The sequence below is a fragment of the Ovis canadensis genome, chromosome 14, assembly GCF_042477335.2.
Source record: "Ovis canadensis isolate MfBH-ARS-UI-01 breed Bighorn chromosome 14, ARS-UI_OviCan_v2, whole genome shotgun sequence".
Lineage (NCBI taxonomy): Eukaryota > Metazoa > Chordata > Mammalia > Artiodactyla > Bovidae > Ovis > Ovis canadensis.
Genome location: NC_091258.1, coordinates 52223587 through 52250342, shown reverse-complemented (window position 1 = coordinate 52250342; position 26756 = coordinate 52223587). Strand labels below are relative to the sequence as shown.

The following is a 26756-nucleotide window of genomic DNA, read 5'->3' as shown; positions in this document are numbered from 1 at the left end:
CTACAAGGAAGAAGCAGCTAATTAAAGATGAGTCATTTGGTTGAGACCCTTGGAATTATTACTATTTTTGTTTCACCTCGGTACTTGGAGGATTCATTTTACTAGGAAGTAAGAATTCTGTTCTCCAGAATAAGGCTACCATCTTACTTTCGTTTGTTAGGTGATTGCTGAAAGAAATTAAATATGCTGACATGACTAGGTTGGTACATCGAGTCGGTGATTATTTAGAGATTTTCAGTTTTGTATAAAAACTGAAGAGTTCAGATCAGTTCAAATCATAACCCAAAAGCTTAGTGAAACCGAGAAGTCTGTTTAACGCTCCCAACCTCTAGCAGGGGTCATGTTTAAGAGCCCTCCATTCCTGTCAGCGTGAAACAGAAATTAGCACACATGACTTTCTCTCATTCTGTCTGCTCAGCCTACACTTTCACCCAAATGCCTACAGCCATCACATCCCATGTTCGTTCTGATCAGAATCAATTTCATACTCACTTGGACATCAACTCCTGGGTGTTTTTTCAAGAGCTCCTCCAGGGCGGACGCTGATGGAAAGCCTAACCTCACAGGGGCTGGGTCACCGAGGGTGTAAGAGCTCAGAGGCAATGTTGATATGTTTTGCCTAAAGAAAAAGAAGTTGAATGGAAATCAATTGCTCTCTGTTCCCTAAAAGTCCAAAGCCTAAAACGAAACTCCCTCTGTCCCTCCCTCCTGTTACCTGCTCAGCATCAGGGCAGCAGTGGAAGAGGTCAGAGTCACCTCAGGCTCAGCACACCGATTCTGCTGCAGAAACGTCTCCTGGATCCTCCCAAGGCTCAGCAAGGACATTTTCAGCATATTTTCTACCTGCGTTTAGAGAGGAACATCAATACCAGGTGACTCGTGTAACCTCGGTGTACTGTGTTAGTGAGACGACGGTTTGAGAGGGAGGAAAAGGGGACAAGGACCTTGACAGCGATGAAATGAAAGGTGACAGTCACTGGAAGGACCCACGGAGGGCACTTGCCATCTAGCCAAGGACGCATTATCCTTTGCATCAACTAAGAGGGCCACCCAGGGAACTATTTCTTTGACCCATGACATGAGATGCCTGAGACCTGCTTATGATGAATGTTTTCTAAAAACAGGTGTTTTTGGCAATGAAATTACGCATATAAATCACCCATTTAGATTATATAATTCAGTGTTTTTTATATTCTCAGGGCTGTGCTACTATAACTACGATCTAATTGTAGAACGTTTTCATCTTCACTAAAATAAACCCAGAACCCAGTGGCAGCCACTGTCCATTCTCCTATCCCCAGCCCCCACGCCCACTAGTAGTTACCTTTGTTGTTCAGTCGCCAAGTCATGTCCGATTCTCTGCGACCCCATGGACTACAGCACGCCAGGCTTCCCTGTCCTTCACTATCTCCCAGAGTTTGCTCAAACTCATGCCCACTGAGTCAGTGATGCCAGTGAACGATCTCATCCTCTGTCGTCCCTTTTCCCTCCTACCCTCAAGTAGTTACCTTAGCAGGAGGTAACTGCTAAACTACGTTCTGTGTCAACAGACTTGCCTCTTCGGGACCTTTCTCATACATGGAACCACGATCTTCTATGTTCGGCTGCTTCTACTTGGCATAGTGTTTTCAAGGCCCATCCGTGTTGTAGCTTGTACATTTTTGTTGCTGTTGTTGCTAGGTAATATTCTATCAGTAAGGACATGCCACACTTTACTTATCCATTCATCAGACCATGGGCACTGCGCTGTTTCTGTTTTTTTTGGCTACCTGGCTATTTGAACAATGCTATGAACACGAGTGTACAAGTTTCTGTGCGGACCTATGAGGGTACATACCAAGGAGTGAAGCTACTAAGCCTCGTGGTAATTCTCTTTTTAACATTTTGAGGAACTGTCAAACCGTTTTCCGAGGTGGCTGCATCATTGTACAATCCAACAACATATAAGTGTTCCAGTTTCTCTGCCTTCTTGCCAACACTTGTTATTGTCTGTCTGTCTAGGTGTGAAGTGGGATCTCATGGTGGTTTGATGTGCAGTTCCCTAGTGACGAGTGATGTTGAACATCTTTCTAAGTGAAGGGTAAAAATAATTTATTTAGTGGAATGTTTACTATATGCCAAACCCTTCACTGAATTCACTAGGTTTCAGCACTAGGTGTTTTTGGCTCAGTGGTGGGGTGGAGAGAAGACTGGGAGCAGGCTTGATGGAGCAGTCTCCTGAGTGGTGCCTGTTTAGCTGGTAGAGGCCTGGAGAATCCCAGAGATGGCGGAGCCTGGTGGGCTGCCGGCTATGGGGTTGCACAGAATTGGACACGACTGAAGCGACAGCAGCAGCAGCAGCAGCAGCTAGAGGTCTAGGGAAAGGCCATGTTGATGCCTGATCTGTCAAGATGAAATGTCTCTAAACGGAGTTGGCCACTGGCACACACTGTACCCACCTGCTCAACGCTATGGCCATGTCTTGGCCGACTTGCTTCACCAGCTTTCATTACATTGTTGAGGGAGTGGAAGAGGCAGACGGTCACAGGTGTTCTGGAGCCTGGGTTGCTGCTGTTCAGAAGTGGGCTCTGCAGTAGCTGCTCATTCAGGTCTGTAAGGGTATTGATGACCCTGACCTGGAATTTCAGCAGACACATACACATCTCTGTGCTGTTTATGACTGCTTTAAATCTGGGTTCTCCTTATAAGGAGTTCTGTGTTCTTCACACTTCCAATGCATTTTTATAAGAAGCAATATTACAACTTGGCAGGGAAGGAACATATATTGCTACACGTTACCTATAGGAGGATGTGTGTTTCTGGTTATTCTAAGGAACCAAAACAACCCTTTTCACTGTGATAAGCAGATCAAATATCTAATTAACAGAAGCTTAAAAAGAAAAAGAAATGCTGAGGAAAAGAGCAATGCTGACAGAAATACCAAGTAGATTATCACTTTATATTTAGGGCCTCCAAAGCACTAAAGACAGACTTAAAAGGGAGATCAAGGAGCATTTCTAAATGAAACAGAAAACACCAATTTTCCTTTCTGTGGGTTGTTTGCAAGTAAAAAAAAAAAAAAGTCAACTAATAAGGTGAAGCTAACTGACAGATATTAAGTGAATATCCACTGCAGTTATAACAATTTTTGTTTGGAAATGTTATTTTCAAAGTTACATGTATTAAAGACCTCTGCAAAATAAAAAAATGCAACAAAATTTAAAAGACTTGTTGCTAAAATATCAGCAGCTTATATAACAAAAGTTAATATCAATAGTAAAGGTCTCTTATTCTCAACAAATAAGAAAATGACCAAAAAACCCAAAGGGGAAAAATGAGTGAAGGACATACAGAAGCAATTCAGAGGACAAATAAAAATGGCCAATAAATATATAAAATGATGTCTGACCTCTTTAGTGATCAATAAATGCTTTTCTTTCTTTTCTAAGCCTTTGAAATTGGCAAAAGTGAGAGTGTGAGGACGTGGCTTGTGAGAACATAAAATGGTGCCTTTTAGGAGGGCGATTTTGTCATTGATTAAAAATTTAAGAGTCCATCAGTTCTATTTCTCGCTCTCTATCCCAGAGGGATGTTTGCATAAGCATTCAAAGATGTAGGTACATGGATGTTTATGGATATGCTATTTGCAAGGGTAAACAAATGAAAAGTATTCAAATGAGCATCAAGAATAGTGAGTTCACGTCTGTATGCTGCTATGAAAAGATATCCATGACAGAGTATTAAGTAAAAAAATTAAGAAGCAGAAAAATGTATATATTAATAATTTAACCCCATTTTTGTTAACACCAAATAGCAAAGTTGTGTATGTATAGACAAAAGTCTGGAGAGTTGCGCATAACAAATTACAGAGAGTAACATCTAGAGAATGAGATTGGCAAGAAGGACCAAGATGGTGAAGGTTTCTATTTCTTACTTAATGTTTTTGCTCTGATTTTTGAGTAATAACCACATACTATTTATGTAATTAAAAAGTCTAAATAAACCAACCCAGATTGCACCTATGTGCTTACAGCAGAATATTTCAAAATATAGGAAATGGAAAAAAAGAATTTAAAATTCTCACTAATCCTACCACCTTAATTTACTAATGTGTAAGAAGTAGAAAAGAGACATGAGAAGTCAGGGGGAAGTAACAGTGGCAAAGATGGCTGCCATAAATACAAATATCACGGGGTTTTCGATGCCTGCTTCAAGGATGTCCGTCTCTATCTACCTCAAGAAGCGGACCTATTTTTGTCTCCCATGATGTCCCCTAACAGATGTATCAGAAAGGCAGTAACCTGATAAACAGACAAAAGAAAATAAACACAGCATGTCTGAGAATGTCACCACTGATTATTTACAATCTTCCAATCTGAAGGTATTTCAAACACCCGCTAATATTTGAATCTCTACAAAATACTTTTATGTTCAATTCTGCACAAGGCACAATCTCCAGATGATCTATTTTCTATTTTATTATTCTTTTTCTCTTTTTCATTTCCTCTTCATACCTCCCCCTGGCCAAGTCGTCCTCTACTTACCTGAGCTGACTCAGAAAATCCTGGGATAAAGGCTGCCAGTCCCTCAAGGATCTCGCAAGCTTTCTGCAGTTTGTTGTGAGTTCGCAAACCAAGAACTGCTTTGCTAAAGTTCCCTGTTATCTCATCTATGACCTATTGAGAACAAAGAGTTTTCTCAAAATTATTTATATAAAATTACTGCACTTTAGTAGTTTCAGCCATTGTTTTAACAAGAATTGACTTTTGATACTATTACAAACTCTACGAATCAGACTCTCCACAAGTTACTATCGATACTTTCACAAGCTGTTCTGCAAATAGATAGAATTTATTTTCACCTCTTTATACAGCACAGAAAATGGATAACCAGGTTATACAATGAAAGATCCAAGGATAAATGAAGCTGGAAATAAGACTTATAAGAATAAGCCGAAGTCTCATGCCATCATCAAAAGTGAGGCTCACACCTCCTAGAGTAATGCAAAAAAAAAAAAAAAAAAAACCAAGTTGGACCTAATTAAACTTAAAAGGTCTTGCACAGCAAAGGAAACTATAAACAAGGTGAAAAGACAACCCTCCAAATGGGAGAAAATAATAGCAAATTGAACAACTGACAAAGGATTGATTTCTAAAATATTCCAGCAGCTCATGCAACTAAACACCAGAAAAAAAAACCCAATCAAAAAGTGGGCAAAAGACCTAAACAGACATTTATCCAAAGATGACATACAGATGGCTAATAAACACAAGAGAAGATGCTCAACACCACGCATTATTAGAGAAAAGTAAATCAAAACTACAGTAAGATATTACTTCACACCGGTCAGAATGGCCATCACCAAAAAATCTGCAAACGCACGCTGTAGAGGATATGAAGAAAAGGGAACCCTCTTGCACTGTTGGTGGAAATGTAAATTGATACAGCCACGATGGAAGACAGTCTGGAGATTCCTTAAAAAAAAAACTAGAATAAAACTACCATACGACCTAATAATCTCACCTGCGGACATATACCCTGAGAAAACCATAACTGGAAAAGACCCATGTACCCCAATATTCATTGCAGCACTATTTACAAGAGCAAGGACACGGAAGGAGCCTAGACGTTTACCGACAGATGAATGGGTAAAGCAGCTGTGCTACATATACACAACGGAATATTGTGCTTAGTCACGCAGTCGTGTCTGGCTCTTTGGGACCTCATGGACTGTAGCCCATCAGGCTCCTCTGTCCATAGAATTTTCCAGGCAAGAATACTGGAGCGGGTTGCCATTTCCTTCCCCAGGGGATCTTCCCGACCCAGGAACTGAACTGGGATCTCCTGCCGTGCTGGAGGATTCTCTACCAGCTGAGCCACCAGGGAAGTTACCACAACGGAATATTACTCAGCCATAAAGAGGAATGGAGCTGAATCAGTGCTAATGAGGTGGATGGCCCTAGAGCCTATTATACAGAGTGAAGTCAGTCAGAAAGAGAAACAAAGACCATCTATTAACGCGTGTATATGGAATCTCGAAACATGGTCCTGATGAGCCTATCCACAGGGCAGGAATAGAGATGCAGACATAGAGAAGACTTGTGGACACGGGGAGGCGGGGAAGGAGGGTGGGGCAAAAGCAGAGAGTAGCATGGACACGCACGCACTACCATGTGTAAAAGAGACAGCCGGTGGGAATTTGCCATATGACTCAGGGAACTCAGACCGGGGCTCTGCGACAACACAGAGGGCTGGAGTGGGATGGAAGGTGGGAGGGATGTCCAAAACAGAGGGCACGCATGTATCCCTATGGCTGATGCATGTTGATGTCAGGCAGAAACCAACACAATATTGTAAAACAATTATCCTGTAACTAAAAATAAATCTTAAAAAGAAAGGGTCACATGGAAATAAAACTTACTCTTCCAGGGACTTCCTTGGTAATTCAGGGATTAAGACTCCACACTCCTAATGCAGGGGCACAGAACTGACCCCTGGTCAGGGAACTAAGATGCACACTGCATGGTGGAGCCAAAAAAACCCAAACAAACCCAATCTTCTCTATTTGGAAGGATATTTCATCTCTCAGGTTTCCCACCCTGTTTATTTCCCTCCATTCAAGAGTTCATGTTCGAGAAGGTAGTACCTTAAATACCGCTTGGCAGTATTGGAGGTGGAGGCAGAAAACCTGAGAAAACAAACCCAGAGCACTGGACCTGCCTCAAAGCTTAAGAGGTCATTGCTTTCAGACTGGAGGTCCAGCCCTGAGATAATCTCTGTTTATACCAATGACTTGGTCCAATTACCAGAGAATATTCCACTTACAGCTTAATTGAATCACAGTCAATAAATCTTCATTAAATGCCTACTGTGTGCAGCCAGACTCACGAGTTAGAGCACTTCCAGTCAGCTATGGTCCTACCCTCATGGACCATATGATTGAACAGGGGTCAGGGAGATGCCCTGGAGTAGGAAATGGCAACCCACTCCAGTACTCCTGCCTGGAGAATTCCCTGAACAGAGGAGCCTGGTGGGCTACAGTCCATGGGGTTGCAAAGAGTCAGACACGACTGAGCGACCTTCACTTTGTTATCTGCACTCCTACATACTTGGCCATTAGAGCTTTTTTCTTTATCGAAATTGCTAACTGAATGTTACTGATGTGTAAAAGTACAATTAGCTTTGGTATAGTAACCTGGCATTCAGCAACGCTACTAAATTCTTAGTATTTATAGTCATTTATTTGTAGACTCCTGGGGAGTCTACACTTCAGATTTCCCTTTGTTTAAAGAAAACATGTCTGTTGAAATGACTGTAGGTTAGTTTCTCCCCAGGGGAATACAATACCAGCAGAGACAATAGTGGACATCTAGCTTCCATTAACACTGAGTGCAGGTTCGGAGCAAACAGGATTCCTCTTCAGCAGGGAAATGTTTGCATGTAAGTAGAGCTTGTGTTTAAAAAAAAATGGGTAGAAGCAGGATAATTTTCTTCAGTCAAAATTGTCACGACGGCTTTGCTTTATCTTAAGGTTTGGGGCAAAGGGGGAAGAAAGATTAAAAAAAGAGTTGAGATGTTGAGTAGGAGGAGCTGTCAGAAGGGTTTGCTGCTCCTGAAAAAGTGGGGCAGGTGAATAAGGCTTCCTCCTCGCCTGAAGCACTAAATAGAACATCATTAAATAATAAGACATTAAATCCTGAAGTGTGTATAAAACCCATTGTGGAATATTTCCATAGACTTGCTTAGCTCTGAATTGGGATACAGGCTTGTCTGTTAGGAGAGGAAACCTTTTCCCTTCTTCCCTTCCAGTTTCTTCAGCTGGGCTAATAATTAAGCCAACATAAAACCTATTAACAAGAGAGAAACAAATATAATTACGTATGTATGGGAGTCCCAAAGATGGGAGTTTCACAGACAGGCCACTGAGGTTCAGATCCCATCCTGAGCTAAGAAGGGGCCAGGGGTTTGGGACTTCGGAGTGGAAGAAAACATTCACAGAAAGATGGGAAGGGGAAAGGTCTGGTAAATGCATGCTTGTCACAGCATGTAGAGAAGTTTTTCTAATATAAGAAAATTGATTGTGGTAACATTAATAGCTCTTTTCCTGGTTCGAGCTCCTAATCTAATTTCTTTCAGGCGGTGAAGTGGGAGGTAAAAAGTTCTTCTTGAGTCTGTTGGGCCTTAACTGTCTTCAGCTTGAGATAACCCAGGTTGCCACAGTGGCACGTTTTGGGGCAACCTGCCCTGAACCCCATCATTGTCAGGCATTCCTATGTTCTGCTCAGGGGTGAAGGGTGAAAACAGCTCCTTCCTAGCAGCATCTTCCTGAAGCATCACCATATAGAAGGAAAGGGTAAAAAAGGGCTCTTTCAGGGTCACAAGGGTGACTGGCTGTGACTTCAGTTTTCCACACTCACCTGATCAGGTGCATTCTGTAAGGGTACTTGTGGGTGACTGGTGAAGACGCTTGGGTGTGAGTCCTCTTTGGGGCTTGAAGTTATTTCTTCCAGAGCTTTTCCAGCACGTGTTACAGATCCAGGCCCGGGGAGCTCTGGTGTCAGAGGGAGAGGCTTGCTGGTAGGTGCCGGCGTGACTGACACCCCCTGCGGTGTGACTTCAGGTGGCACCGAAGGAAATGGGCTGAGATGATGGCACAGGGTCTTGGACTAGAAGATAAAAATCCGCAAAGGAGAAGGCTGAATATGATTTTCCTAAATGATGAATAATTAAGGCAAGTGCTTCTAAAATTGCTCTAGAATCCCCACATCCTGTACGATGGCATTTCTCTCAAAAAGATCCTGTGCACAGTCTAGAGAAAGTGGCATACCGTATTATCCTCTTTAAGAGCCACAATTTATATTCCTGTGCTTACTGTCACTCATTCACTAAATTATAATTAAGCATCTACTATGTGCTAAGTAATGTTCTGGGGAACCAAGGACACAGCAGTGAACAAAATGAGCCAAGTTCTTGCCTCATGGAGCCTCCATTTTCATGGTGGTGACAGATACACGATTCGAGTACTGAATCAAGTTAAAAAAACACACACACAAAAAAGTAAGCAGATAAAGAGGAAGGGTGCTCGGCTGTCAGGAAAGGGTGTTCTTGCTGACAGTTGAATGAAGTGGGGAGAGAAAGTTCTGCCAATGCACTGGAGAAGGACAGCTGAGGGGTGCAAAGGTCCTGAGGCCACAGCTTGCTGGCTTTGAGGAACGAGGAGGCTAGATGAGCAGAAGTGGGGACCGGGGTGATCAGGGAGCCCCTGGGGGTGGGGGTGAGGACAGCACTGGGGTCAGGCCAATGACAACAGGGTGAGTTTACTCAGTCTGAGCGGGGAAGATGCTAAGGGCTTCGAGGAGCAGGGGCGTGATCCGATTCTGCTCTGAAGGACTCCTCGCACTGCTGGGTTGGGAACGGGCAGGAAGGGGCCAAGAGGTGGCGGATGCACAGCTTAGATGGGAGATGACGGTGGTGTGGGCTGGGGTGTGATCGCAGTGCAGATGCTGAGGCCTGGGCAGCTGAAAGGCTCAGAGAAGTCCTACAGGCATAAACCTTTGCTTGTTTTCCTTCTTTTAAGCAATGCTGGTTGTTATTTTACAGAACATCACTTGGGAGATGCTGCTTTAAAGGGTATTTACTTCATCTCTATTTTCCTTCTTTCATGCTGCTAGAAACACATATTTTGCAGTTAATATTAGATCAAGTAAATGTGCATCTATATTTAGACAATATAGGACACAGCGGCAAGAAGGCTGAGAAATTTCTTGGAGGTAAATTTTTGTCGGGGGGGTGGGTATGCTTTGCTGCACAGCTTGTGGGGTCCTAGTTCCCCAACCAGGGTTCAAATCTGAGCTCCCTGGAGTGGAAGCATGGAGCCCTAACTACTGGACTGCCACAGCAGTCCCTTGAAGGTGGAATTTTATAGATTATGCAGAATTCCTACCACTGTTTCCCTTTCACTCAAATTTCTTTCTTTTTCCTTAAAAAAATTGTTTTAAATGTTATTGCACAGCATATATTTTGATAAGATGCCACAGATCCTTTCTGGGATGAAGTAGGGAATAAATCAACAACCGACCAACAAATAATTATACCAACATCATAGCCAAAAAGGCTTTAAATTTTTCTTTAATAAAGCATCCACCAGACCTGATTCTTTGCTGCACCTAAGTACTTTCCTTTCCTTCTTCGAAAACTATATCCAGAGCCCTCTAGGAGACAGAGGAGAGTTCTGGCAGAACCCACCAAGAACGACGAAGGGAGCCACATTTCAAGGTGTGCACTGTGGTGAAGTACTTACCATGTTAGCCTGAGCAGGCTGGTGACATGTGGTTGAAAGATGAGTGTCTCCTATAGGAAAAAGAGTTGATTATGTTCAAGGGAAAGGCTTAGGATAGAAATATTTCTATTTTGCTTGAAGATTATTTGTTTCTGAAAACAATGCAAATTGTTTTATGTAGGAAGCCAAAGTGCTCATTTCCCACGGTTGCTCCATCTGTAGAAAGCCAGATTCCTGGAGCAGAAGCATCACATTACTAATGTCTCATCTCTTCGCTTACTCTTCCAAGACCCAGATCCTCTGTATGAAAATATCAGATCAATCATAAAGTTGCCAGAATATAAATATTACTGCAGAAATATCGGCCTCATAATTTTACCAAAAAAGAGCTCTTATTCAATAAATCAGAGCATATCTCTGACAGACTTGGGAAATGATCATTTACAGCATTTTACCAGATCACCATTATTGTCTTTATTCTCTTTCCACATTTTTCCAGTAAGAAAACTGTTGTTTGAAGGCAGTATCTGGATATTACCATGCTTATTTGCTATGAACTTAAGTTGATTTCTTTCAAAGCATGAGCGTCTGGACCCATGCACACTGACCTGACCACAGCAAGTCCACTTTGCCCTCTTTTCTTTTCTTAGAGCACTCCCTTTGATGTTCATAAGGCTGGTATGTACGCTTAGCGGCAAAATCACCGCAGCTACCACTGCTGGGGCAGGACACGGTTCTGAGATGCTCTTCGGATCAACTGCCCTGTTTTTCTATCAAGATGAACAGAAGTAAGAAAGACTGCAGAAACTGAATTCTGAGTCAAAGACCTGAGGTCCAGAGCTGGTTTGCCTTTTACTGAGACTTATGATGAAGCCTTAATGACTTAACCGCTTAGTTTTCTCATCTGGAGACTGGATTTAATAATATCCCGTGACGTGAAAGTTAAACCAGTATACGCAGAGTTGAGAAAAACATCACCTCAGAGTAGGGCCATTAGGCTGACAGCTTGCTGGGAACAGGAAACTGACATAGAACATCAACTGCTTATCTGAGAAGGGGTTATGACCACGAAATAAAACCAACAGGCTGCTAAACTTCAGAGTGATCCAATTCTTAGTCTTAGACAAATGTCTTTTGACAGATCTTGCCTAAAGGGAAAAAAAAAACAAAGACTAAAAGGGAGCCTATGAATAGCAGTTTAGAACCCGGAAACTGACTCCAAAGGACTCAGAGGAAACGACAGCTCTAAAAATCAACAGCAAAATCCAGAAAAATATTTCAGGAGGCTGTTTAACATCCTTGATCGAAACAAAGTCATTTTTTTGGGGCCATGCCACCAAACAGAAATTCTTAAAGATAAACCAATTGAAGGTAATATGCATAAGAGAGATTAAAAGAGGAATAAATTATATTAGAGGACTTCAAGAACACCAGAAATGCTACAGAAAAATTAAGATCCACATTGGAGGTAACACAGAGCAGAACTAAGGTGGAAAAGGCAAATGGTGGTACACAGGATAAGTATAAGGAGTTCTTTCAGAATGCAACAGCTGCTGCTGCTGCTGCTACTAAGTCGCTTCAGTTGTGTCCGACTCTGTGCGACCCCATAGACGGCAGCCCACCAGGCTCCCCCGTCCCTGGGATTCTCCAGGCAAGAACACTGGAGTGGGTTGCCATTTCCTTTTCCAATGCATGAAAGTGAAAAGTGAAAGTGAAGTCACTCAGTCGTGTCCGACCCTCAGTGACCCCATGGACTGTAGCCTACCAGGCTCCTCCGTCCATGGGAGTTTCCAGGCAAGAGTACTGGAGTGGGGTGCCATTGCCTTCTCCGAATGCAACAGAAAGAGTGATAAATAGGAAACCATCTTTTCACTTAGAAGAATGACAGGAAAGATATGGAGGGTAGAAACCAGCAGGAGAGCACACAGATAACTGGTATTTCTCAGGGCGTAAACCAACGCAAATGAGAGAGGGATAAATGGGTAGAACAGAATAAAATTTTCTTGAACTGAGAAAGATGTATATATGCAACATCACATTCTAGGCAAAAATCAGTGAAAAGCAATCTAAATGCATGCTAAGAAAATTTCTGTAGTACAGGATTAAAAAAAATTCTACAAGCAATCTGATAGGGTAAAAAAAGTCTACCAGGAAAAAAGGTGGGGTGGGTCGCTAGCCTTAGCCTTAGTCTTTTCCACTATAGCATTAAATGCCAAAAAAACAAGAGAATGATGTCTACAGAGTTTTGAGGAGAAGACTATGAGGAAAGAATTGTATCACATTCACTGCAGAGTGTGTTGGCTATTCTCTCTCCCCTTTCTTTAATGGGAACCTGGTAGCCCAGCTAAGGACTACATTTCCCAGTCCTCCCTGCTCTATGGTGCAGACATGAGTTCCGGTTCTGGCCAATGGGATATGAGAAGCAACAGGTGCAATTTCCAGGCTATGCCCTTAAGGAAAAAAAAAAGAAAGATCAGCCTCCTGTCTCCCATCCCTCAACTTTCTCGTCTCTCCTTCCCATTTGCTAGAATGTGAACATAGAATTCTGGACGAAGAAACAGCTTTTACAGACATGAGATAGATGCTACAAGTTGATGGCAGAACAAGGAAGCACTTGGGTCCTGTCAACCAAGGAGCTATCCTTTCAGCCATTAAGTTCTTCCTCAGACTGTTATGCAAAAAAGAAATGAACATCTGTTTTACTTAAGCTACCATTTTGGCCTCTGTTACAGCAATTGATCCTATGTTTTAACTGTACACTCTGCTAACATATGGCTCATTGATGTTAAAGTAATGAGATCAGGCCCAAGATGGAGTCACTCACACTAAGCCCCACATTAGCAAATGGCTCTCCCAGGGAAGGAAGGCCATGCTCAACTAGTCAGCACCCACCTGCCCAGCACAACTTATATAACAGAGCTCCAAGACTTCCCCTTGCTCCACATAAGGGAAGCAACCCTGTTTTAACCAACCAGCAAATGCCCAGTATAATGCCCTTGCTCCTGCTCATTTCTGTCTATAAAAATCTCTCCCCTTGTAAAGCTCTTCAGAGCTCCTATCTGCTAGAGTGAATGTTGTCATGAGTCACTGAATAACAGCCTATTAGAACAGTAAATTGTCTGGGGAAAATCTTCCTTTAACATTGGGAAAGATATACCCATCTGAATGCAGAGTTCCAAAGAACAGCAAGGGGAGATAAGAAATGCTTCCTAAGTGAACAATGCAAAGAAATAGAGGAAAACAATAGAATGGGAAAGACTTGAGATCTCTTCAAGAAAATTAGAGATACCAAGGGAACATTTCATGCAAAGATGGGCACAATAAAGGACATAAATGGTCTGGACCTAACAGAAGCAGAAGATATAAAGAAGAGGTGGCAAGAATACACAGAAGAACTATACAAAAAAGATCTTCATGACCCAGATAACCACGATGCTGTGATCACTCACCTAGAGCCAGACATCCTGGAGTGCGAAGTCAAGTGTGCCTTAGAAACCATCACTACAAAAAAAAGCTAGTGGAGGTGATGGGATTCCAGTTGAGCTATTTCAAATCCTAAAACATGATGCTGTGAAAGTGCTGCATTCAATATGCCAGCAAATTTGGAAAACTCAGCAGTGGCCACAGGACTGGAAAAGGTCAGTTTTCATTCCAATCCCAAAGAAGGGCAATCCCAAAGAATGTTCAAACTAACACACAATTGCACTTATCTCACATGCTAGCAAAGTAATGCTCAAAATTCTCCAAGCCATGCTTCAATAGTTTGTGAACAGAGAACTCCCAGATGTTCAAGCTGAATTTAGAAAAGGCAAAGGAACCAGAGATCAAATTGCCAACATCTGCTGGATTATAGAAAAAGCAACAGAATTCCAGAAAAACATCTACTTCTGCTTATTGACTATGCTAAAGTCTTTGACTGTGTGGATCACAATAAATTGCGGAAAATTTAAAGAGATGGGAATATCACACCACCTTACCTGCCTCCTGAGAAATCTGTATGCAGGTCAAGAAGCCACAATTAGAACCAGACATGAAATAATGGACTGGTTCAAAATTGGGAAAGGAGTACACCAAGGCTGTATATTGTCACCCTGCTAATTTAACTTCGATGCAGAGTACATCATGAGAAATGCTAGGCTGGATGAAGCACAAGCTGGAATCAAGATTGCTGGGAGAAAGATCAATAACCTCAGATATGCAGATGACACCACGCTTATGGCAGAAAGCAAAGAGAAACTAAAGAGCCTCTTGATGAAGGTGAAAGAAGAGGGTGAAAAATCTGGCTTAAAACTCAACATTCAAAAACCTAAGATCATGGCATCTGGTCCCATCACATCATGGCAAACAGATGGGGAAACAATGGAAACAGTGAGAGACTTTATTTTTTGGGCTCCAAAATCACTGCAGATGGTGACTGCAGCCATGAAATTAAAAGACGCTTGCTCGTTGGAAGAAAAGCTATGACAAACCTAGAAAACATATTAAAAAGCAGAGACATTACTCTGTTGACAAAGGTCCTTGTAGTCAAAGCTCCAGTAGTCATGTATGGATGTAAGAGTTGGACCATAAAGAAGGCTGAGTGTCAAAGAATTGACGCTTTTGGACTCTGGTTCTGGAAAAGACTCTTGAGAGTCCCTTTGACTGCAAGGAGATCCAACCAGTCAATCCTAAAGGAAATCAGTCCTGAAGATTCACTGGAAGGACTGATGCTGAAACTGAAGCTCCAATACTTTGGTCACCTGATGTGAAGAACTGACTCATTAGGAAAGTCCCTGACACTGGAAGAGACTGAAGGCAGGAGGAGAAGGGGACAGCAGAGGACGAGATGGTTGGATGGCATCACCAACTCGATGGACATGAATTTAAGTAAGCTCCAGGAGACGGTGAAGGACAGGGAAGCCTCCTGGCAAGCTGCAGTCCATGGGGTCACAAACAACTGGACACGACCAAGCAACTGAACAGCAACACTGGGAAGGCACAAGAAAGACTCCTTTTGATTATTCACAAGTTTCACTCCACCAATAGCTCTTCTGTGAAAAAATAACTGGAATAGAGGTGAGATGAAATTAATCACTAGAAGTGAGAAGTCATGGTACCAAGTGGTTGGTGACAAATACAAAACCAGTTAAAACAGAAATAAGTTCTAAAGGATTGTTGGATACCTGGCTGTGATAAAAGCAAGAAAAAACTATTCTTAAGAGAAGTTCTTGTCAATTACAAACTGGAAAACTGTCATCTATAAGGATTAAATCATCTGCAGCTGCAGTTGCTGATTTTCAACACCCAGTGAAAGGAGTTCAGGATGCAGAGCAGAAATGAGGCACTCTGTGCTCTGGGAAAAACTGGCAGGTCTTCAGACAATTAGATATTTTTGCAAACTGATTTTATGAGCCCAATTCTGATATCTCCTCATATTAAAAAAAATCCTGCCGGGTGATGACTACTCTTGTTGCTAGCAGAAACCTTCTGCAAAAAAAAGAAAAACAGTGCTTGATTGCATGTTCTTCCCCTTCACCAAAATCACATATACTGACCTTGCCCCCTACCTCTTTGACACAGTTTCTTAAAACTAACTGAGATGCTGTCTCCTGGGCTATAGTCCTCATTTTGCCCCAGAGAAAAACTAAACTCACAACTTTCATGTTGTTCTCCTTTTAAAGTTGACACTATATAATTATTTAATATAACTATAACTTGAATAAAACCCACAGTTATACTAACAAGATCTAGGGAATGAGGGTGGGGGGGTGTAAATTAACCTGTACTATGTTCCTTTAAGCAGATGAGAGTTCAAAGAGACTATGTCATTCCTGAGTCTGACAATTAGAAAAGCATAGGCATAGGAATGTAGACACAACTTCTTGAAGATAAGGAATTAAAAACTATTGAAAAACAAGATTTCAATAAAGGCAAAAGTAACAAGGAAGCATTAGAACAAGAAAGCACAGAGCAAGGCAAGAATGACACCTGTTACTTAAAGAAAGCCAGGGCTGCCCTGGCAGCTCAGTGGGAAAGAATCCACCTGCCAATGCAGGAGACACCAGTTCGATCCCTGGTTTGGGCTGGAGGACCCGGGTACAAGGCAGCTAAGGCCCTACGCCACAACTCCTGAGCCCACGTGCCACAGAGGCTGTGCACCCTAGAGCCTGTGCTCCGTGACGAGGGAAACCACCGCAGTGAGAAGCCTACGCACCGCAACTAGGAGTAGCCCCCGCTCTCTGCAGCCAGAGAAGAGCCTGTGCAGCAACAAAGCCCCAGGGCAGCCAAAAACGATGGGAAAGAAAGAAGATGATAACCCACTATACGAATATTCTCAGAGCAATTAGATGCATTGACGTGAAACTTAGTAAAGTGACACAGAATTTTTTAAAGGCCCACACATCGAAAAAACACAAGACAATCTCTTTTCTCAATGAGGACATTTTTTAAAAAGTTATTTTTGAGCAAATTTGATGATATAAACTTGAAGGGTATATGTGAGACATCAAATGTACACTTAATTAATAATTTAGTTTTACAAAGGAGTAGTTAAAATCACTTTATACAAAGTAGTATATAAATTTAGAGGCTTTGCTCCATCTGAAACTCAAATTTCAAGACATAGCTTTATCCAAACTTCTCAAATGTATCTTCAACATCACTGCTTTAATTATAACCAGAAGAAATTTCAGAATTAAGTTTTCCAAAATATCTCATCTTTACTTGATGGACAGGGAGGCCTGGCATGCTGCGATTCATGGGGTCGCAAAGAGTCGGACACAACTGAGAGACTGAACTTTACTGAATTATGTCATTGTATTTTCCCCTAACTCACAAGCACCCATTTACAAAGCATTCAGAAAAGTTGATTTTTACATTTGTTCTTTAGAAATATATTCTCCCTAAATGAGAAAATGTCTCTACAAGAATACTCTTTCTTGTTTTTTAAAGAACACTTTCTAAATTACTTTTTAAAAGGAAACTTGAGGGGCTAGTTGACAAGGACACCTAATCCTTGAAGCTGTGAGCTCCCACTCTTAAGACTATTACTTGGTCCACTTTAAATTTCTTTTTTTACCCGTTCTGTCAGGTGATCTCTATCATCAGCCCACACTGATACTGACTGAGGTCACTGAAAGAAATATTATTTTTCAAAAATAAAAAATTGAGCATACTATGATTTGAAAGACTTTACAAGGATTTTAAGAAGACTTTTTTGATGGAAAACATTGTTGGGGGGAAAAAAAACAACTTGCCTTTTATTTGGGCATACGTGAAAAGAGGATGGCCAAAAAAAAAACCAAGAAAACAGACCTATATAAAATGAAATCAAAGTCTGCAACACTAAGATTAAACAAAATAGAATGTAAAGGATATTTACTGCGCGTCCGAGGCCAGGGGCGGTGACCCTGAGGAGCCACCCCGAGGCTGGGCCAGTGGCCAGGAGGTGCAACCCGAGGAGCAGCGGCTGCAGGAGGGCCTAGAGGAGCTATCCCATGTTGAAGGTCAGGAACGGCGGTGGTAAGGAGATACCCCTCGTCCAAGGTAAGGAGCAGCACCTGTGCTTTGCTGGAGCAGCCGGGAAGAGATACCCCACGCCCAAGGTAAGAGAAACCCAAGTAAAAGGGTAGGTGTTGCAAGAGGGCATCAGAGGGCAAACACACTGAAACCATACTCACAGAAAACTAGTCAATCTAATCACACTAGGACCACAGCCTTGTCTAACTCAATGAAACCAAGCCATGCCTGCGGGGCAAACCAAGACCGGCGGGTCATGGTGGAGAGGTCTGACAGAATGTGGTCCACTGGAGAAGGGAATGGCAAGCCACTTCAGTATTCTTGCCTTGAGAACCCCATGAACAGTATGAAAAGGCAAAATGATAGGATACTGAAAGAGGAACTCCCCAGGTCAGTAGGTGCCCAATATGCTGCTGGAGGTCAGTGGAGAAATAACTCCAGAAAGAATGAAGGGATGGCACCAAAGCAAAAACAATGCCCAGTTGTGGATGTGACTGGTGATAGAAGTAAGATCCGACGCTGTAAAGAGCGATATTGCATAGGAACCTGGAATGTTAGGTCCATGAATCAAGGCAAACTGGAAGTGGTCAAACAGGAGATGGCAAGGGTGAACGTCAACATTCTAGGAATCAGTGAACTCAAATGGACTGGAATGGGTGAATTTAACTCAGATGACCATTATATCTACTACTGCGGGCAGGAATCCCTCAGAAGAAATGGAGTAGCCATCATGGTCAATAAAAGAGTCCAAAATGCAGTCCTTGGATGCAATCTCAAAAACGACAGAATGATCTCTGCTCATCTCCAAGGCAAACCATTCAATATCACAGTTATCCAAGTCTATGCCCCAACCAGTAACACTGAAGAAACTGAAGTTGAACGGTTTTATGAAGACCTACAAGACCTTTTAGAACTAACACCCAAAAAAGCTGTCCTTTTCATTACAGGGGACTGGAATGCAAACGTAGGAAGTCAAGAAACACCTGGCTGCTGCTGAGTTGCTTCAGTCGTGTCCGACTCTGTGCGACCCCATAGACGGCAGCCCACCAGGCTTCCCTGTCCCTGGGATTCTCCAGGCAAGAACACTGGAGTGGGTTGCCATTTCCTTCTCCAACGCATGAAAGTGAAAAGTGAAAGTGAAGTCGCTCAGTCGTGTCTGACTCTTAATGACCCCATGGACTGCAGTCTACCAGCCTACTCTTGCCTGGGATTTTCCAGGCAAGAGCACTGGAGTGGGGTGCCATTGCCTTCTCTGAGAAACACCTGGAGTAACAGGTAAATTTGGCCTTGGAATGTGGAATGAAGCAGGGCAAAGACTAATAGAGTTTTGCCAAGAAAATGCACTGGTCATAGCAAACACCCTCTTCCAACAACACAAGAGAAGACTCTACACATGGACATCACCAGATGGTCAACACTGAAATTAGATTGATTATATTCTTTGCAGCCAAAGATGGAGAAGCTCTATGCAGTCAACAAAACAAGACCAGGAGCTGACTGTGGCTCAGATCATGAACTCCTTATTACCAAATTCAGACTCAAATTGAAGAAAGTAGGTGAAACCGCTAGACCATTCAGGCATGACCTAAAACAAATCCCTTATGATTATACAGTGGAAGTGAGAAATAGATTTAAGGGCCTAGATCTGATAGAGTGCCTGATGAACTATGGAATGAGGTCCATGACATTGTACAGGAGACAGGGATCAAGACCATCCCCATGGAAAAGAAATGCAAAAAAGCAAAATGGCTCTCTGGGGAGGCCTTACAAATAGCTGTGAAAAGAAGAGAGGTGAAAAGCAAAGGAGAAAAGGAAAGATAAGCATCTGAATGCAGAGTTCCAAAGAATAGCAAGAAGAGATAAGAAAGCCTTCTTCAGCGATCAATGCAAAGAAATAGAGGAAAACAACAGAATGGGAAAGACTAGAGATCTCTTCAAGAAAATTAGAGATACCAAGGGAACATTTCATGCAAAGATGGGCTCGATAAAGGACATAAATGGTCTGGACCTAACAGAAGCAGAAGATATTAAGAAGAGGTGGCAAGAATACACTGAAGAACTGTACAAAAAAGATCTTTATGACCCAGATAATCATGATGATATGATCACTAATCTAGAGCCAGACATCCTGGAATGTGAAGTCAAGTGGGCCTTAGAAAGCATCACTATGAACAAAGCTAGTGGAGGTGATGGAATTCCAGTTGAGCTGTTTCAAATCCTGAAAGATGATGCTGTGAAAGTGCTACACTCAATATGCCAGCAAATTTGGAAAACTCAGCAGTGGCCACAGGACTGGGAAAGGTCAGTTTTCATTCCAATTCCAAAGAAAGGCAATGCCAAAGAATGCTCAAACTACCGCACAATTGGACTCATCTCACATGCTAGTAAAGTAATGCTCAAAATTCTCCAAGCCAGACTTCAGCAATACGTGAACCGTGAACTCCCTGATGTTCAAGCTGGTTTTAGAAAAGGCAGAAGAACCAGAGATCAAATTGCCAACATCCACTGGATCATGGAAAAAGCAAGAGAGTTCCAGAAAAAACATCTATTTCTGCTTTATTGACTATGCCAAAGCCTTTGACTGTGTGGATCACAATAAACTGTGGAAAATTCTGAAAGAGATGGGAGTACCAGACCACCTAACCTGCCTCTTGAGAAATCTGTATGCAGGTCAGGAAGCAACAATTAGAACTGGACATGGAACAACAGACTGGTTCCAAATAAGAAAAGGAGTACGTCAAGGCTGTATATTGTCACCCTGCTTATTTAACTTATATGCAGAGTACATCATGAGAAACGCTGGACTGGAAGAAACACAAGCCGGAATGAAGATTGCTAGGAGAAATATCAATAACCTCTGACAGGCAGATGACACCACCCTTATGGCAGAAAGTGAAGAGGAGCTAAAAAGCCTCTTGATGAAAGTGAAAGAGGAGAGTGAAAAAGTTGGCTTAAAGCTCAACACTCAGAAAACGAAGATCATGGCATCTGGTCCCATCACTTCATGGGAAATAGATGGGGAAACAGTGGAAACAGTGTCAGACTTTATTTTTGGGGGCTCCAAAATCACTGCAGATGGTGACTGCAGCCAGGAAATTAAAAGACACTTACTCCTTGGAAGAAAAGTTACGACCAACCTAGATAGTATATTCAAAAGCAGAGACATTACTTTGCCGACTAAGGTCCATCTAGTCGAGGCTATGGTATTTCCTGTGGTCATGTATGGATGTGAGAGTTGGACTGTGAAGAAGGCTGAGCGCCAAAGAATTGATACTTTTGAACTGTCGTGTTGGAGAAGACTCTTGAGAGTCCCTTGGACTGCAAGGAGATCCAACCAGTCCATTCTGAAGGAGCTCAGCCCTGGGATTTCTTTGGAAGGAATGATGCTAAAGCTGAAGCTCCAGTACTTTGGCCACCTCATGCAAAGAGTTGACTCATTGGAAAAGACTCTGATGCTGGGAGGGATTGAGGGCAGGAGGAGAAGGGGATGACAGAGGATGAGATGGCTGGATGGCATCACAGACTCGATGGACCTGAGTCTGAGTGAACTCCGGGAGATGGTGATGGACAGGGAGGCCTGGTGTGCTGCGATTCATGGGGTTGCAAAGAGTTGGACATGACTGAGCGACTGAACTGAACTGAACTGAGTACCTTGCTATGACAACACATTTCAGCATTAATTCAGTCTTGTGCATCCATTAAGGCAGCAACTGATGTCACATTACCTGAGGTCACTTTGCTTCTCGGTCTTATGACTTCTTTTTCTGTCCTCTTGAGCTTCCCACGTGAATGAGAATTGTTTCCATTTCTTTCACAATTGGCATCTTGGTCTGAAAAGGCATCTATTTGGAGGCCAATACAGAAGTTAACGTTTTGGATAAAACTCTAGCTGGAAGTCTATAAAATAATCACTACATGCAAGTACGTGATCATCAAGAAAAGACAAATTAAAGATAACTATCCTGCTGTTTTTCCAAAGAACAACAAGGTAGAAATTCTGTAGTAAGTCTTTTGCCCTGGAACACAGTACATCTCAATGGACGTGAATTTGAGCAAACTCAGGGAGATGGTGAAGGACAAAGGAGCCTGGCATACTGTAGCTCAAGGGGTTGCAAGGAGTTGGACATGACTTAGCAACTAGGGTTGCACAGAGTTGGACATGACTGAGCGACTTCACTTTCACTTTTCACTTTCATGCATTGGAGAAGGAAATGGCAACCCACTGCAGTGTTCTTGCCTGGAGAATCCCAGGGACGGCAGGGCCTGGTGGGCTGCCATCTATGGGGTCGCACAGAGTCGGACACGACTGAAGCGACTTAGCAGCAGCAGCAACTGAAGAACAACAGTCACATCCCCTTATACTATTCAGCAGTTCAAAATGCACCAACTTGATCAACAGTGTGAACAGAGAATTAAGTTCCTTTTTAAGAAGCTGCATTCTAAGCACAGGATTTTCCCTTGTGTTCAGTAATTCTTACTGTTAGAGACAGAAGTTCAGAAGGTAGGCAACAGCATTCTTGAACACGCCCCCTTTTGTATATTTGCCATTTCTTATCATGCTGCTGACCACAGCTGGAGAAATCACGTAACCTTGTTGACTGCATCTCAGCTTAAATTCAAGATCGTGAACCATGAGGGGTCTGCCTTCGAGGGTACTGCCTGCTAATCACAGTATTCCCTGGTCTATTCTCACTTCCACTCTCCTAAGCGGCCCTCTCCCACGTCCTCCTCATTCTCTGCCCCAATCTTGTCATGTCTTTGTTGTAAAACCTGAGTTGTTTATCCTGTAGCCTCCCAATTCTGGATTTTGATGGTCACATTCCCATGGCACCATTTCACATGTTTTTCAGTTCTCTCACTTTTCATAAACTGGTTGGCTCTAAAGGCGAAAGTACTTACTTTCTCGGGCCTCACATAATGTCTCTGTGTCTGTATTAATCTGGCAGCCAATATCAGGCATTGCTCTAATAGTCTATGTAATCTGTATTATCTTCATCCTCATAACAATCCTTGGAAGGAAACTGGGCTCCATGGAGGATGAGTCGGTTGTCCAGGGTGGGAGAAACAAGATGTGAACCCAGGAAGCCTGGCTCTCGAGTGCAGTCTTTCCACTGTGGTGACATACTTCCTCTAGTTATCGGCACACAGACTCAGAATTTGCAGAACTGGCTTGGATAAATGGAATTTTTTTTGTCCAAGATTTCTTTCTGCAGAAACATTCTATGTTCTACAGCAGAAGTCTCTTGCAAGTACAAGAAAAATAGTATTAGGAAAAGCATTTTCACTCCAAAACCAAGAGTAGCTGAGAATGTCTGAAAGCTCTCTTGGGAGAGTGACAAGTGGATGGGTGATCACCATCGTTTAGGCTCTATTCGGGGGCTGCCTTTCCAATCCTGGAGATGGGTTGGGTGAAATAAACTCTTGTGATGATAAAATCAGTTCACAATTGTAAGATGACTGCCAGTACTAGAGACGCAGTTTGTGAGAATGAAACATGTGAGCACCTGACTTCTGCAGAGACTAGGCTCACAACTTTGGCCTCAGCGACAGCAGCATGCCATCACGGCAAAGAGACAAGAATGTCACAAAGAGCTTGACAGGGTGAAGAAGGAGAGGTGTGCTGCTAGAAGTATGTAAACTTGAAATACTGGGTCCTTTCAATAGCCAGTATTTGAGAAAGGTGATCTTTTTTTTTCCTTGTAATAGAAAAATATTGCAATGTCTTCTGTTTTATGAAGCATCCATAGCTGCTGTACATTTTAATAAGAATGTATTTGTGATTTTTTAAAAAAAGTAGAACAGAACTTTTACCTAGACAGTCTGAGACATCATAAGGCCTCTGAGAATTCACCGAGCTACAATATAAATGCGTTACGTAACTATTACCAGGAAGAACATTGCTTAATGTGAAAACCAAACCAAACTAAACCCAACTACCCCTTAATTCTCACTTCCTACCTCTGAAAGAAGCAAACCGCGAATTGATAACAAGCTCCCCTATAATCCACCATATTCTTTCTATGCTCCTCTTTTGCTTCTTGTTCTTCCCAGTAAAGGCCAGGTGCTGAAAGGACTCGGGGGTGCACACTCTATCCAGGTCAAGAAATGAAGGGACCATCAAGACACAACCCTGCTCAACGACCAGAGGGGCTGCAGGAAGTCGTTACGGTCCACTCACAGGCTCTATCTAATACTCTCACATGCTCTCATTATTAAGAGTCAGTTTCTAAGAATTAGGTCTTTGGCAGCATGTAACTTCATCACTTACCAGCTTGGCAAATGAAGTAATGCTTCGCTGAGCAAGAGCCCTCTTTGGATGAGGTCTGATTGTGACTTCTGGTCAGGTAGACGCATCTGGCGGGCTTGGTGGCTGGGCGGGCTGTGACATCTGCTGCAGGGAGACCAGACCCAGAGGAGCCTCATACTCAAAAGTTGAACAGTTAAAAAAAAATAAATATGAACACCAAATTTTGCTAGCTTCCAGTAGCTGGAAATTTAGGACTACCCCCTGACACACACAAATTATAGACTGTTTATTTTTTCATATTATGTGTTATCACAAGGCCTCGTATTAACTTATCTAGACATCAGCGAAGGTGTCCGACTCCTTGCGACCCCAAGGACTGTAGCCCACCAGGCTCATCTGTCCATGGGATTCTCCAGGCAAGAATACTGGAGTGGGTTGCCATTCCTTTCTCCAGGGGATCTTTCTGACCCAGGGATTGAACCTGGTCTCCTGCATTGCAGGCAGATTCCTTACCATCTCAGCCACCAGGAAAGTCCCAATGATGTAATAATGCCTAATAATGAGCTTTTCTCTAAGACCCTAAGATTATTGTGCCTAAGTTTGAAAATATCTGTGTAAGAAAGGCAACTGGCAAATAATTTCTCTCCAAGCTTCTGTGTCAGGAAGCATGGGGCTGAGAATGATAGATATTTACGAGGAAAAAAGTAACCATTTCAGAATCTTGTACAATACTTTTAGTCCAATAGCAGGTAAATTAACTTTTGATAGGCTCTGAGACAAAAAAAATCTCATCATTTTGCGACACAGACAAATGAAAGGCTGGAGCACAAAAGTAGAGACATTTCAGAACAATGGTAACAAAGTGACCGATTTCTCTGCATACAAAAGGAGAAGAAGTCACATTTCTTTCCTTCTCTCATCTCAGAGTAAAAGTAAAAAAGTTTCCTTCATGAACACTAAACCCCAGAGCCTCACCTGGATGGTTTTTTTCTTGGTGTTTTCTCGGCAACGTTACATTTCCCCCAACCCACCACTTTTCTTTTTCCAGAAAGTCCCAGAGGAGATCTTGAACCTCCTGGTTCCAGGTGAAAGCAAGGTGTCCTCCCTGAGCATGACAGTAACGTTCTGCTCCCTCAAAGCTGCACCGAAAGCTGTTCAGCTGAAAACAATTATTCCCTCCGCGTTGCTCTGGGCCGTGGAGTTCACTCCCTAGAACAAAACCTGTTGTGATGTATAACCAAAGCCAGGTTCTTCCTTTGAAGAACATTTTCACTGCGAACTGTGAGCATGGAAAGTGTTGGGGCTCAGCAGCTGCCTGCTCTTTTAAATATATTCTTGGTGGGCTCATCTTATTTATTACTATTATTCTTTTGGAAATAGGGAGTCATTTGTCAAGGAGACAAAAGGTTTTGTTTTAAGGATCCAGGTGGCGTTCCTACAGGCTGAAAGCAAATGCTAGGGATCAATAAAGCAACGGGCCCTCATAGCTGGGGCAGCACCACCTGTGTCTACACAACTGGCTATGCCTTTAGCTTTGCAATATCGTAATAGCCCTTTATTTGCTAAATCAAACCTGTAAGAGCATAGAGGGTGATGAATATCTAAGCCAGTGTTACTAAAAGTTTAGTTTCGTAGTTTCTTTAAAAAAGAAAACCATTCTTGCAGACCCCCTAGAACTGATTTAAATTATTGTATTATTTCTTAAATACATTTATACACAAATCTAGGCATAAACTCTATCCTAAAGCTCTTACATAATCATAAAAGCCAGACAATAAATATTTGATGAAAGCATGAATACAAATTAAATATAAACAAACAAAACTGAAAACCACTTAAATTCAAATTTTGCCAAACTAAATAGCCGCTTATCAGATAAACATGGTTCCAGCCTACAGCCGCACAGGTTCTTTTGACTTTGTCATGCACACTGACTCCTGCTGTAGGGAAGAACCAATCCTCTCCCCACTTTTCTTTAATTAACTTGATGAAAACCCTTTGTTCACAGAGCATGTCCCCTGTGGCACACCTACCACTTATATACGTTAGCCAGTTCCCTTTCTTGGCACCAGAATGAGATCACAAATACAAATAAATGTGGGCACAGAAACTGCCTGGCAGGTTTCGGTACGTTTTCCAAGTGGTCCACGTGATGCCTGCAGTACTTTAAAAATCACTGAGGAAGTGGACACCAAAATACAAAATTCTCTGAAGCGTAGACCCCAAGAACATACCCCTCACTTTGAAAAACACTGCAATAGTCAAGTAATTGGTATAACAAAACACGGTACGGCCTCTACTGTAACTAAATCAGTTTATGTTTTAAGTTAGAGGGAAAAAAGACAAAATAAGTGTAGTTAATACAGAAGTTCCAGGCTTCCCTGGTGGCACAGTGGATAAGAATCTGCTTGCCAATTCAGGGGAGATGGTTCCATCCCTGGTCCAGGAAGATTCCACAAGCCCCGGACAACTAAAACCTGTGTCGCAACTGCTGAAGCCCAGGCGCCCAGAGCCCGCGCCAGAACCACGACTAGCCACGGCTCACCAGTAACTAGAGAAAGCCATCTACAGCAACAAAGACTGAGCACAACCCCAAATAAAAATAAACTATGTAAAAAAATGCAGAAAGTTCCACTAGAGAGGTATGGTGTATATCTATGAGGGTTCAGATGAGGAACCTATATTTCCGGCACTTGAACATAGAAGGATGGGCCATATCTAGGAAGATGAAACGCATCTTGGCAGAGGCATTCA

General features: G+C 42.5%; 1 protein-coding gene across 1 annotated transcript in view; it reads right to left on the bottom strand.

Moving 5' to 3' along the window:
* PKD1L3 (polycystin 1 like 3, transient receptor potential channel interacting) overlaps window positions 1-25269 on the bottom strand; it is a 90831-nt gene extending 65562 nt beyond the window's left edge. Inside the window, 9 exon segments of the mRNA XM_069550256.1 lie at window positions 493-619; window positions 716-843; window positions 2448-2615; window positions 4524-4655; window positions 8397-8645; window positions 10280-10329; window positions 21481-21597; window positions 24024-24146; window positions 24978-25269. Of these exon segments, the coding sequence (XP_069406357.1) occupies window positions 493-619; window positions 716-843; window positions 2448-2615; window positions 4524-4655; window positions 8397-8645; window positions 10280-10329; window positions 21481-21597; window positions 24024-24146; window positions 24978-25269 (1386 nt within the window).
* Between the last annotated feature and the right edge of the window lie 1487 nt (window positions 25270-26756).